Here is a 13,271-nt window from a genome sequence, read left to right on the forward strand (position 1 = left end):
ATACTGAAAAAATTATGTATTGTAAGAAAACAGCATTTGGTACATGTAACAAGTTTTACAAATACCATGACCTTTCTTTTTCTTCTTTTTTTTAAGATTTTATTTTAAGTAATCGCTACTGTGGGACTCAGACTCACAACTCTGCGATCGAGAGTTGCACGCTCTCCTAGCTAAGCCAGCCAGGCACACCCGCTACATCTCTTCTGTTTAAAGTTTTTATAATGGGAAATTGAATTCCCTTATAAAACTAAAGAAGGCAGTCCCCTGGGTGCGTTCACCCACTCCCAGCCCCTCTCAGTACAGCTGCTAAGCTGAGTATCTGGCAGCCTTGCCCCACACACCATCTTGGAGACTTTACAGCTTTTCGTCTGCAAATACTTCAGTGTTTGGTTCTAAAAGATAATTGACCCGGATTATATTCCACCAGGGGTGACTTCCGGGGACCTGAGATGCCAGCGGACAGCTGTCTTGTTTTCTGCTTGGTGTGTTTGAAGTTTTTCTTTTTTAAGAATTGATTAATGTATTTAAAGCGTGATTGGGGGCAGGGGTAGAGGGAGAGAATCAGGCAGACTCCCTGCTGAGCACGCTCTACACAGGGCACGATCCCATGACCCCAAGGTCATGACCTGAGCCCAGATCAAGAGTCAGATGCTTAACTGACTGAGCCACCCAGGTGTCCCCATTTGAATCCTTTTATTTATTTATTTATTTATTTTAATTTTTTTTTTTTAAAGATTTTATTTATTTATTTGATAGACAGAGATCACAAGTAGGCAGAGAAGCAGGCAGAGAGAGAGAGGAAGGGAAGCAGGCTCTCTGCTGAGCAGAGAGCCCGATGCGGGGCTCGATCCCAGGACCCTGGGATCATGACCTGAGCCGAAGGCAGAGGCTTAACCCACTGAGCCACCCAGGTGCCCCTAATTTTTTTTTTTTTAAGATTTTATTTATTTATTTGACAGACCGAGATCACAAGTAGACAGAGAGGCAGAGAGAGAGGAGGAAGCAGGCTCCCTGCTGAGCAGAGAGCCGGATGCGGGGCTCGATCCCAGCCCCCTGGGATCATGACCTGAGCCGAAGGCAGAGGATTAACCCACTGAGCCACCCAGGCACCCCCCCATTTGAATCTTTTTACAACGTATATGTTAAAGACAAAAATGTGGGGCTTTTAAAATTCATTGTGAAGTATGGATAGGTTCCTAGGAAGCTGCAGAGAGTATAAAGCGGGTCCGTGTCCCCTTCACGCACTTTCCCGCAGTGATTGCTTCCCGAGTAAGCAGGGACTGACGTCCCCAACCACGGCAGCTGCTCATTTGTTCTGTGTCGGTCATTTCATGGCTTCAAAAATGTTACATAAATGGAATCTACCTTTTGAGATTGGCAGAAGTTACTGGCGAGCGTCAGGGATGCCGCTGCGGGCGCATGCTTTGCCTGTGGCCTGGAGACAGCGCCTGTCCCCGCTCCCGCTGGGAGGCGTCCCGTTCTCTTCTCGGCGCAGTGCAGCTGCGGTTCTCACTCTGCTCTCCCTCTGCCGCAGCTGAAGCAGTTCGAGCGGCTGGAGCAAGAGGTGTCCCGGCCCATAGAGCACGACCTGGCCAACTGGACCCCGGCGCAGCCACTGGCCCCAGGGCGGACAGGCAGCCTGGGGCCCTCGGACCGGCAGCTGCTGCTCTTCTACCTGGAGCAGTGCGAGGCCAACCTGACCACCCTCACCAACGCGGTGGACGCCTTCTTCACTGCCGTGGCCACCAACCAGCCCCCCAAGATCTTCGTGGCACACAGCAAGTTTGTCATCCTCAGCGCCCACAAGCTGGTGTTCATTGGGGACACGCTGTCGCGGCAGGCCAAGGCGGCCGATGTGCGCAGCCAGGTGACCCACTACAGCAACCTACTGTGTGACCTTCTGCGTGGCATCGTGGCCACGACCAAGGCTGCTGCCCTGCAGTACCCGTCCCCCGCTGCCGCCCAGGACATGGTGGACAGGGTCAAGGAGTTGGGCCACAGCACCCAGCAGTTCCGCCGAGTCCTGGGCCAGCTGGCGGCAGCCTGAGAGCCGGTGACCGGAGGGATGGGGGTCGGGAGGAGGGCACCTGTCCCGAGAGAGTTGCCATGCTACAGGCGTGGGGACAGGCACCCCAGCTCTGCCCGGGCCTGGTGCCCCAGACTGTCCAGGGATTTGTACATATTTATGACGGGGCAGGATATGGGACAGCATTTCCTCAGCAGAGCCCAAGCAGAGCTGGGCCCCCGGGAGCCAAGGCTGAGGAGTAGGCTGGGGTCTTCCTGCATACATGGCGCCAGGGCCCAAAGACCCCTCGATCCCCATGGCCTCAGAGGACCCCTTGAGCTGATCCTAGCCCCACAGGGGGGCCCTGTCCCTCGCCCCCCCACACCGCAAGCGCCACTCTACCAGGAGAAAAACTCTAAAACACTATTTTTCATTATTGATTTTCCAATCATTTGACTAATAGTCTACATTTAAATAAAATTTTAAAAATGGAAAGCCTCTGGTGTGAGAGGTGTGAGAGCCAACAGGCCTCATGGATGCAGGCAGGGGTGTCCTTGTTCTCGGATGCCACAGGGTAGGAGCCACAGACGGAGGGGATTTGGGGTGAAGCTGTGGGAAGCTTCTTGGGAGGTGAAGACCAAGTGGGTCCCTTCAAGAGCCAGGCCAAGGACGTGAGGCCAGGGATCTCCTGCAAGGTGGGGGCAGGTCTGCCCATGACCCCGAGACCTTGAGAGCCAAGGCTGCTGGAGAGAAGCTGAGTCACCCTCAAACAACAGGGCGCGATGGCCGAGGAGGGGTGCGCCCATGGCCAGGTCAGCGGAAGCCAGCACGGACGGAAGCAGCTCCCGGAGCACACTGGGCTCCACTGGGGCCTACGCTCCAAGGCAGAGAACCCGTGGAGGACACCACAGAAACTTGTTTTCACAGACCTCACCCAGAGCTTTGCTCTTAGAAGCTCATAATTTCACCCAGGGACTTACTCTGGAGCGTCTTACTTGAATTACACGTAGACTTGGCCTCTAAGTTGGGGCTTGGGGATCCACAGGGCCGTTGCCCTGGGTTTCAGGAACTGCTGCTCCTAGCCCTGACTGTTCTGCACGTGACCTTGGGCCCCAGTCTCCTACCCCTAAGAAGAAAGGGCAGGATCTGTCAACCCTCCACAGCGGGGACCCCAGTGAAGGCAGCCATCCTCCCACCCCTCAGCACCCTGGCGATGACACAGACGGAAAAAGGCATGTGGTTGCTCTCAGGGTTTTATTTGGGTTTTGCAGGAGTTGGGGGGTGGGGCAGGGGTTCATTTGGCCTCCAGAACCTCACGAACCCAGGGAATGAACTTGGTGATGCGGGTGTACACCCCTGGTGAGAATGGGTTGCACCAGCTACTGCCCCAGGACACGACGCCCACCAGGGTCCAGACTCCATCGTTCTGGCAGACCAGGGGGCCCCCAGAGTCACCCTGCAGGAGGACAAAGGACTTGTTTCCAAGCCCGAAGTGGGGTGCCAAGGCCCCGGTGTGCCCTCACCTGTCCTAGCCCAGGTTCTGTGCAGAGAAATTACATGCCTGGGCATGGTGACTGAACAGGAGACCCTTCAATGTGGGCCCCACGGCAGCCCCAGCTCTGTCACCAACTCCCGGAGGGCCTGGGGCGGGTGGCCAACCCTCTGACCCGGCCAGTGCCTGTGCAACGGGCTACAAACTCCCAGCTCCTGGGGGCTGGCGTGAGGGGGCTGAGGCCCCCAGGAGCCCCACAGCACACCCAGGCCAGAGAGAGCCCTTGGGCAGAGGCCCCTGCTCCTGCAGGTCCAGGTCTGGGCTGGGGCCCGGGCAGCTGGCCTGATTGAGGGGGCCAAGACACGCGCAGAGAGGACCTGCACTCTGGGCTGAGCAGGGGCGGCGCGAGGTCCGAGGGGCAGCACCAGGGTGGCAGAGCTGGGCCATACCGAGCAGGAGGACACGCCGCTGGCGCCTGCGCAAACCATCACGTCGGTGATCTTGCTGCCCCAGAACTTCATGCAGTCGGTGTTGGACAGGAGGGGCAGGGCCGCCTGCTGCAGCTTGTCGGGGTTCTTGTAGGCTGGAGGGACACAGCAGGCCCGGAGGGATCAGGGCCCCTCCTCTGCCCCGACCCCCTGGACAGTGCCACACACAGCCACTGGCCTCAAGTCAGGAGAGAAGTCGGGCCTGGCGGTGGGGCATGGCAGGGAGGGGGCCACGCTTGCCGGTGCTTCCGTGCTTCTCCGCAAGCTGGTCTTCAAGGACAGAGTGCTTAAGCTCATCTTTTTTTTTTTTTTTTTTTTTTAAGTATTTTATTTATTTATTTGACAGAGAAAGCAGAAACAGGGTGAATGGCAGTCAGGGAGAGGAAGAAGCAGGCTTCCTGCTGAGCAGGGAGTCAGATTCAGGTCTCGATCCCAGAACCTTGGAATCATGACCTGAGCCAAAGGCAGACTCTTAATCGAATAAGCCACCCAGGCATCCACCCCCTCCAACTTTTTAAGATCTCATCTATTTGAGAGAGAGAGAGCGAAGCAGGGGGAGCAGCAGGCAGAGGGAGCGGGACAAGCAGACCCTCTGCTGAGCAGGGAGCCCCACAGGAGACTGGTTTCCATCTGACCCCAGCCTGAGGCAGTCGCCCAACCGACTGAGCCACCCAGGCGCCCCTAAGGTCACCTCTCTTCGTGTTTGGTAGATTTTTCATTAAGAGGGTTTTAAATAAAGAAAAGAGATTTATGGTTTGCGATTTACATGCTTGGGATTTAGACCAAAATCAGAACGAGGCTCCCTTCCGAAAAGGCCCTGCAAGGCCACTCACAGTTGTACTGGGTCTTGCCCCAGCCCGTGGTGGCGCAGATGGAGCCCGGGGGGAAGCTGGCGTTGGCACCGGGCAGGCACACGGGGGACACGGCGCTGGAGAGCAGGACGGGCGTGGCCAGCTTCAGCAGGGCGAGGTCATTGGTGTCCATAATCCTGTCCCACAGCGGGTGTTCAAAAACCTGGGGAGACGTAGTGGGGGCTGGGCAGAGCTCAGAGGGAGGACTTGGGGGTTGACGTGGGGAGGCGGGGACAGAGGTCTGGAGACGCAGAGGGCTCCGCGCCAGGCGGGACTCGCTGAGAAAGGAGCACAGACGGAGCTGCACAGACAAAATCTCTGGAAACTGGCATTTGACACATTGGTGATATTTAGTTTTTGTACTTTTGTGCTTTTCTACAATGAGCAAAATTTCATCTTACCGTCAGAAGCAGCATTCCGTATTTGTGAAGGAGCTTTCTCCTTGGGAGAGAAGGCTCTGGACTGAGAAGTGCAGGGCTGAGGCCCAAGCAGGTTGGCCAGGGTCATCCATGCCCGCACACCCTGCCCACCTTGCCCCTCCCTCGTCCCGGGCCCCCAGGGGCAGCCTCCCCACCCACCCGCCCGCCCTCGAGGTACCTTTGCGATCCTCAACACCTGGACAGCCTCGCCATCAGAGCCGAGATCAGACAAGCCAGCCACCACACGGTGGCTCTTCCTGGGGGGAGAGGAGGTGGCAGAGGGGCCTCGGGGCGCCGGAGGGGTGCTCGGGCACGACGCCCATTGCGGGAAGCCCCGGCTGAACCTCTCCCTCCCTCGAGGACCCGGGGGCCTGGCTCCCCAGCTGTACACCAAAGGCACTGGACTAGAGCGGCTCTCCCGGACCAAGCGGGGGTCCGAGGCGGCAGGGGGCACAAGGGTTGGGATTTTCTCCGGCAGGTGATGGCTCTGCCTGTGGCTGGGAGGTAGGAACAGCGTCTTCCCCACCTGCCCTTGGCCTCGGTCCCTTCCCGTCAGGGCGCGGTGCCTGGGACGGGGCCTGGGGAGGGAGTGAGGGCTGTTCCCTGACACCCAGGGGGCCCCTGCTGCCCGAGCCCGGGCCTCACCTGACCCTGCAGTGGGCAGCGGTGAGCACCCAGTCCTGGCTGATGAGGGAGCCCCCGCAGAAGTGTAAGCCCGAGCCGGTCTGGGGAGAGGGGAGCGGGACCGTCAGCCTCGCTGCTCCTGCCTGACCCCTCCCAGTCCATCCCGCCCCCTCCTCAGCTTCCCCCTCACCTGCAGGGACACCTGCCAGGGCCAGGAGCTGGGCACAGCGTCCTCCCCGTTGACGATCCGGGACAGGCCACTCAGCTCAGGGTGGATGGCAGGGACCCCGCAGCCTGGGGGCCCGGGCCAGGGAGGCTGGTCAATGGACGGGGGCCGAGGCGGAAGAACTGGACTTCTGGCCTCTGTAGCCACCCAGCACCCAGCCCCTGCTGACCCGGCCGGCGGCTGCCCTGGTGCCCTTGTGGAGGTCCTGGAGGCTGGGGACATCCGGAGTTGGGGCCCGGAGCTAGAAGCCTGGGTGTGGAGACTCCTACGTAGCCAGCTCCCCAACCCACTGTGCGCCCCCAGAGGAGCCTCCATCCTCCAAACCCAGGGTCCTGGGTCGTCGGGCAGGGACATCATGCTTGAGTCCCCGGAGCTCTCGCGGCCCCCGAGTCTGCGGTAGCAGCGGAGTGTTACTCCCGCTGGAACAGCACAAGCCCAGGAGGCTGCGGGAGTCAGGAGGACGGAAGGGGCAGGGCCAAGGGACCGGCCTGGGAGACCTTCCGGAGGCCGAACTCCAGTGACTCGGGGACGGATGTGGGTGCTGGAGGAGCCCGGACGACCCCCGCTTCTGAGCCAACGGAGGAGGCCAAGATGAGGCAGGTCCAGCATGACCCGTGGAGCCTGAGGGGCCCGAGGGACCTCTAGGCAGAGCAGGAGTGGGGAGCCCAGGAGAGGCACCCAGAGAGGCTGAGAGGGGAGCCCGCGGGGCCGGCGGGGGGTCAGGCGGGGCAGGTGAGGAGAGGTGCTATGACTTGGCCCTCCAGGTCCCAGCTTCTGGCGGTGTGGGTGTTGGGGGTGGGAGAGGCCTGGTGTGGGGCTGCCTCCTCCCACCCCGAACTTTGCGCTTACCGGAGCTGCCGCCAAAGAGGAGGAAGCCAAGGACAACCCAGAGAAAGGTCATGGCGTGTGACTCAGGAGGTGGAATGGGGTCTGCCTGAAGGACCCTCATTATATTCCCCAGCCCACCAATCGCAGCCTGCCTCGCCATCCCCTTCCTTATCATGAGTCCCTGGGCTGAGAAGCACCTGGTTCCTAGGCAGGCCTGGGCGGCGGCTCCTGGGAAGGTTCTTGGGAACCACAGGTGTGTGCAGCCGGCAACTGGCCCATCCCCCAGCTGCCCACTCCCCGGAGTGGGGCCCTGATCACCCTGAGCGTGGCTTGGAGGGCCAGGCCCCTGCTGCTTCCCGGGGTGGAAGCGTGGAGCCAGGAGTGGGGGCCATGGTCCCATGTCATCTCTTGGGAGCAAGACCAAAGGCAGGCCCTCCAGATACCTCCTGCCACTTGTCCCAGTGAAGACCCAAGTTCACGAGCACAATGAGGTCTCAGGGGCCCCAACACAGGAGAGCACATCATCAATGTGTCTTTTACTGATTTATTGAGGCTTTGTGGGAGCAGGTCAGCAGGGATGGCAGGGTGAGGCCAGAGACTCAGTTGGCTTCCAGAATCTGCCGTACCCAGGGCATGAGCTCTGTGACGCGGGCGTACACGCCAGGAGTGGAGGTGGAACAGGTGCTGCTGCCCCAGGACACGATGCCCACCAGGGTCCAGGCTCCATCCTTCTGACAGACCAGGGGACCCCCAGAGTCGCCCTACAGGGAGAAAGACGGGGGGCTTGGATCTGGCAGCCCAGGCGGCCTGGCCCAGGGGCCCCTGGACATTGTTCCAGAGCCCCGACTAGGGCCTGGCAGCCCGTGGACACATGGCACATGCCTATTGGAGGGATTATGAAGGATTATGAAGGATTACGAAAGAAGCTACAGCAGCTCCTTGCGTGGTTTGTGCCCCTGAAAGTCTGGGCCATCGCCTGGGACCCTGTGATAGACGCCTAATAAAGCTGGTTTGATTGACAGGGAGGAAGCACGGGTGGTGCGGGTGGGCCATGGAGCCCGACCCCGTCTGGAGACCTCTGGGCGCCATGGTCCACTACCCAGGCTGTACCCGGCACTGCACCCGGGGGCGGGGGCGTTTGGCCAGGAGAACTAAGCGTTTTTGCAACAGCTCAAGCAGGAATTCCAGGGAGAGAGTGTCAGGCCGTCTAAAGAGGCCTGCGTGTGGCTTCTACCTCCTCTCTCTGGCCAGGCCCCTGACCTGGGCTTTTGCTGGAACCCACGCCGGGCTGGGAGGGAAGGGGCGCAGGGAGAGTTCAAGACCGTACCATGCAGGAGGACACGCCACTGGCCCCGGCGCAGACCATGAGGTTGGTGATCTTGTTGCCCCAGAACTTCTTGCACTCGGTGTTGGACAGGAGGGGCAGGGTCGCCTGCTGAAGCCTGTCAGGGGTGTTGGCATCTGGAAGGATAGGGGTGGAGGTCAGTGACCGCAGCCCGGCCCCCCCGTCTCCCACCCACCCAGCTGGAGGGCGCTCACTGGTGTGTTTGGTCAGGCCCCAGCCAGTGGTGGCGCACAGGGTCCCTGCAGGGAAGTCGTCGTTCTCATTGGGCAGGCACACGGGGGACACGGTCTGGGAGAAGCGGGCGGGCGTGGCCAACTTCAGCAGGGTGATGTCGTTGTTGACTGTGAATATGTTGAACTTGGGGTTCTTGAAGACCTGCGGGGGCAGGGGCGGGTGGCTGTGGTTGGGGTCCGGGAAGAGGCTGACACGGGGCTAAACCAGGGCGCTGGGCCACCCCAGATCACCCCAGTGCTTCTGTCTTCAACATGGCAACCCCTTCTGCAGCCCCAGGAGCCTGGGGCCAGGCCCAGGACACAATGGGATCCCGTGGAGGTGGGGAGCAGCTGGGGGTGTTCAGGCATTAGCCTGGGCACCACACATCCCAGGGCCTGCCCCCCGCTCCACCCCAGGATCACACCTGGACTCCATCCACCATACCTTGGCAATCTTCAGCACTTGGATGTCCTCAGCATCGGAGCCCTGGTCAAACTCCCCAGCCACGACCTGGTGGGAGGTTCTGGAGAGGGCCCGAGAGAGAAGGGGGATCCTGCTATGAGGCAGGGGGCACACACAGCAGGTGCAGTCTGCGTGTGTTAGCGTGTGTACCTGTGTGCATGTGCTCCTAGTTCTTGATCCAGAGATAGGACCTCAAATATTAGCAAATGTCCCCGGAACACCTGCGCCTACAGCCCGCTGGGTGTTTCCTTCCCGGGGACCCTTGGGAGACTGGCACGAGTCGGGTTTTCTACATGTTCCCAAACAAGGAAACTGAGGCACAAGGAGGTTCCTAGGCAGGCCTGGGCGGGTCCAGCCGTCAGTGCTGAGAGTCTCCCCCCGACCAAGGGGTTTCCTGGGAACCCTGGGTCCTCACCTGACCCCGCAGTGGGCGGCAGTGACCACCCAGTCCTCGCTGATGAGGGAGCCCCCGCAGAAGTGGAAGCCAGTGCTGTCCTGGAGGAAGACGGGGAGGAGTCTGTGTTGGCTGGACACCAGCAGCCCCCCGGGCTGACCCCAGGTGGGCCAATACCCCAGTGTGTCCCCACTCAGGGGTAGAACTCCTCCCTTACCTGCAGGGACACCTGCCACGGCCAGGAGCCCGGGACAGCGTCCTCCCCATTGACGATCCGGGACAGGCCACTCAGCACGGGGTGGATGGCAGGAACCCCGCAGCCTGGGGGTGGGAGCATGGGGTAAGGGATGGGGGCCCGGGCTCCCCACTCTCCCAGGAACCCCCAGGGACAACTCAGTCTGACATGTGCTTCAGCCCAGACAAGCCCAGCAGGTTGGCTGCAAGGTGGTGGCCGGGCCTAAGCACGGGCTGGAGGCAGGGGTCTGGGGTGTGGGCCCAGCCCCACCACTGGCTAGCCTTAATGTTCTGAGCATCTTTCCATCTGCAGAGAGGGGATCATACAGCTGCTACCCTCACAGAGCTGGGATGCGGATGCAGGAAGACGGGGTGCCGGGGTTGACCAACCGACTCTGGATTTCAGCTCAGGTCTTGATCTCGGGGTCCTGAGGTCGGGCCCCCTGTCTGGCTCTATGCTCAGAGTAGTCTGCCTCCCTCTCTCTCTCCCTCTGCCCCTCCCCTCACTCAGATTCTCTCTCAAATAAATAAATAAATCCTTAAAAAAAAAAAAAAAGAAAGAAAGCTGAAGGAGACTCAGCAGGCAAAGCAGGAACTTGCTCTGTTCCTGGCACAGATTAAGGGCTCCGTGAACGCAAGCTTCAAAGTGCTGGGTTCGAGGGTCCCGAAGGGCTGGTGGAGGCCAGGCCTCACCTGCCCACCAACTCGTCCTCTGAGCCTGACTGGGAGCCACTAGCTGTTCAGAAGGATTTTCACTCCCTCTGGACTTGGCCTCCCTGTCCTCCTGGGGGCCTTGCCCTGGCTCGACTGGTCCCATCCTGGTCCCATTGTGGCAGTGGGGCTGGTGAGGCTCAGAGAGGGAGAGAGACCCGCTCAGGCTCACAGCTCCGCGTGCAGCTGAACAGGGAGCAGGGACTCTGTTGCCCCTTCTGGCCCCAGGGTGGTAGGGGAGCAGAGACCTCCCTCCCGGCCTCTGCTTGCCCCGAACTCACCGAAGGCTGTGCTCAGGAGGGCGCAGCAGGAGAGAAGCCAGAGGAAGGCCATGGTGCTGTGGTCAGAGAGCTGTAGGGTGCCTGCCTGCGGAGCTCCCCGTTATATCCCTGTGCACCAAGCTGTTATCTGCAAACCTTGAGGTGGCAGTCCCTTTCCTGGGCATGTGCCCGTGGAGGTAGAATGTGCCAGAGCAGGGCTGGCATCGGGGTGTGTGATGGCAGCAGCTGTGGCCCATGGTCCTGCTTGGGTCTGGGTCAAGGGCAAAGGTGGTTCCAAACAAGGTAGCCACGGAGAAGAGCTCAGAGAACTTGGGCTTCCTCTTCCAGGAAGGGACTTCGGGACAGCAGCCAGGCCTGGGCATGGTTGGAGCCCCAGCCTACTCTCTCATGGGCTGGAGAACCTTGGACAAGTAACTGAGTTGGTGTGTTAGTTATTCTAAAGCCCTGGGCAGTGTGGTCAAGGAGGGAGGGGGAGTGGGGACCAAGGTGCAGCCGGCCAGGGCTGAGAATGTTCCTTTGGCCTTGGGGATGGTCAAGAAGGCTCTGTGAGGGTCTGTTCAGGTCTGTGAGGGTCACTTGGGCTATGTGCAGCGTGGCTCAGGGGGGCAAGCCACCCACTGCCCGTTCACACCAGGCCGTGTCTCTTTACCCAGATGCCACGGACCGCTGGAATGGAGCATGGCGCCTCCTGGGGTTATGCTCTCAGTGAGAACTGGTGGAGGCTGGGTCAGGCAGGAGGAAAAGGGAGTTGGGCGGGCCAGGCAAGGAGGACTGCTCCTGGTTTGGGTGACAGGGTGGACAGTGGGGCCCTTGCTCAGCACTTCAGAATCCAGGGAAGGAGAAATTTCGGGTGAAGATGCGAATGTGAAATACAGCGTGAGTCCCGCAAAACACGAAAGGAAAATGATAACTGTGGCTGCTTTTAATTTCCGTCGCACCGACGGTAGCGTGCTCCGCAGTACGGGGCTCCGCACAGAACAGCTGTGCCAACTTGGGCAGGTTATGTGACCTCTCTGGTTTTGTTTCTAAGTAGTAAAATGGGGATGCTTGTCCGCATTATGAAAGGACTGCGCTAGGACCCGGCCTAACGCACAGTCCATGTTGGTTGGTCCTCTGTACTCCTTCTTGAAATTCCTATCGGTGCCCCAGAAGACTGTCTAATGACAGCGAGGGGTGGCCACACTGTATCAGGTGGGAAAGCAGGGCACAAAACAGGAGACGGAGGGTGGCCCCCTCTGTGAGACCCTGCTATCCATGCAAGCCCGTTCATCCTTTCCAGCCTAGTTTACCAGGCCCAGAGCGGGCTGGGACAAAAGAAAAGAAACACAGATTTCTCCTGCTTTTAGGAAGCATGCATGGGGAAAGGAGTGGGAGAATTTACTGAAAAGGGGGCGGGGGAGTAAAATGTACATTCCTACCAGCTAAGGAGTTATCATGATTAATACCAAGGCAGGAGGGCCTCACCCAGAAGCGACATCCTATAAGTTATAGGAGCAGGTGGAGTGCGCCTCGGGGACTGTGCCCAGGCCGAGGCAATGACAAGAGCGACTTGCCACGCTCTGTCATGAGTCTGGAAGGCAGGAGGCCGGGGGGGGGGGGGGGGGGGGGGGGGGGGGGACGGGGGGGGGCCCTATTGAAGACATGCTCCGGAGCGGCTGACCGCGATGCTGCAGCCGCTGGGTGCGTCGTTCCACCTGTCGGAAAGCGAGGTGGGCGCCGTGGGAGGGCCCGCAGGACTCTAGGTGGGAGGGGCGCCGCGGATGGGGGTGGGGCCGCGGCCTTGGAGCGCCGGGACCCCGCCCAGCCCGCGGCCCTCGCGCCGGGGCGGCGGAGGTGTGGGAACGCGCGCAGCTGCAGGTGGCGGCGGGGAGGGCGGGCCGCACGTGCACGCACTCCTGCGGGGGGCGGGGCCCGACGCCCTCCAGCCAGCAGCGTCGCGACCCCAGAGCCCGAGGGAGGACCCCTTGGCCCGCGCCCTTCCGGTCCTTTTACGACGCGGGGCTCCTCCGCCCTCGCGCGTTGAGGCCTGGGACAAGCAGCCAAGTCGTCAGGGTCCCAGGGTGAGCCTCCGGGTGTCCGGACCCGGCCTTTCAGCCAACGAAGCTGACCGTATCGAGTACTTCCCTGGTTTCCATTTTTCGCTATTTCTAACGTCCCACCCTCGGGTTTGGAACCCTGCGTCCTGGGCTCCTGGAGCGTACCCGTCTCTACTCCTGCACACCCCAAGGGAGAAGGTATGGCCCTGGCTGCGGGTGGCGTGCCATCTCAGAAGGGCTAACCGCGCGGGTCACCTCGTTGCAAGGGCGCAGCAGCCGGTGTGTTTGGCGGGCGGTGCTGAAGAAATTCCGGGAAAAGCGGGGCGGGTGGCTCAGGATGACCCGCTCCGAGTGCGCCGTGGGAACAAACAGCGTGGGAACGCTCTTTCCGGGGACGCCTGTGCTTTGCTGGGGACAGCAGGCCCTGAGCCAGTCCCTGCCAGGCTGCCTCCTAGAATCTGACTTCTGGTGGGGGGTTGTCCAGGTTCCGCGTGGCGCGGAGGGAGTGCGTCTTTCCACCGCTGACATGTCTAAGACTGGGGTATTGCTCGAGGCCGAAACTCAAATGTCAGTTTCCTTAGGCGAAGGGGCCCCTCTTCTTGAAGCCCTGCCTCTCAGGAGGTCAAATCCCAGACTCTTCTTTTTATTAAAAAATAACGTAT

The 13,271-nt window shown here is 60.4% G+C and overlaps 3 protein-coding genes across 4 annotated transcripts in view; 1 reads left to right on the forward strand and 2 right to left on the reverse strand.

Annotated features, from left to right (window-relative positions):
• The window catches only part of BCAR1 (BCAR1 scaffold protein, Cas family member), a 36,818-nt gene extending 34,321 nt beyond the window's left edge, over positions 1 to 2,497 (forward strand). For both annotated transcript variants that reach the window (XM_032853947.1, XM_032853946.1), the window contains exon 7: positions 1,535 to 2,497. In XM_032853947.1, coding sequence (XP_032709838.1) covers positions 1,535 to 2,047 — 513 coding nt within the window. In that variant the 3' untranslated portion in view covers positions 2,048 to 2,497. The remainder of the gene's footprint in view (positions 1 to 1,534) is intronic.
• An 802-nt stretch (positions 2,498 to 3,299) lies between these two features.
• Positions 3,300 to 7,006, reverse strand: LOC116865490 (chymotrypsinogen B-like). Its single transcript, XM_032853708.1, has 7 exons — positions 6,955 to 7,006; positions 6,070 to 6,173; positions 5,901 to 5,980; positions 5,434 to 5,512; positions 4,819 to 4,999; positions 3,860 to 4,080; positions 3,300 to 3,431 (listed from the first exon to the last, which is right to left on the reverse strand). The coding sequence occupies exons 1-7, from the start codon at positions 7,004 to 7,006 to the stop codon at positions 3,300 to 3,302; spliced, it is 849 nt and encodes a 282-aa protein (XP_032709599.1).
• Positions 7,007 to 7,467: 461 nt separating this feature from the next.
• LOC116865962 (chymotrypsinogen 2) lies at positions 7,468 to 10,678 on the reverse strand. Its single transcript, XM_032854618.1, has 7 exons — positions 10,574 to 10,678; positions 9,565 to 9,668; positions 9,369 to 9,448; positions 8,936 to 9,014; positions 8,473 to 8,653; positions 8,261 to 8,394; positions 7,468 to 7,694 (listed from the first exon to the last, which is right to left on the reverse strand). Exons 1-7 carry the CDS (start codon positions 10,623 to 10,625, stop codon positions 7,533 to 7,535), a joined length of 792 nt encoding a protein of 263 aa, XP_032710509.1. The 5' UTR covers positions 10,626 to 10,678; the 3' UTR covers positions 7,468 to 7,532.
• Between the last annotated feature and the right edge of the window lie 2,593 nt (positions 10,679 to 13,271).

Source organism: Lontra canadensis, unplaced genomic scaffold (assembly GCF_010015895.1).
Source record: "Lontra canadensis isolate GAN:19392208 unplaced genomic scaffold, GSC_riverotter_1.0 scaffold8, whole genome shotgun sequence".
Classification (NCBI taxonomy): Eukaryota; Metazoa; Chordata; class Mammalia; order Carnivora; family Mustelidae; genus Lontra; species Lontra canadensis.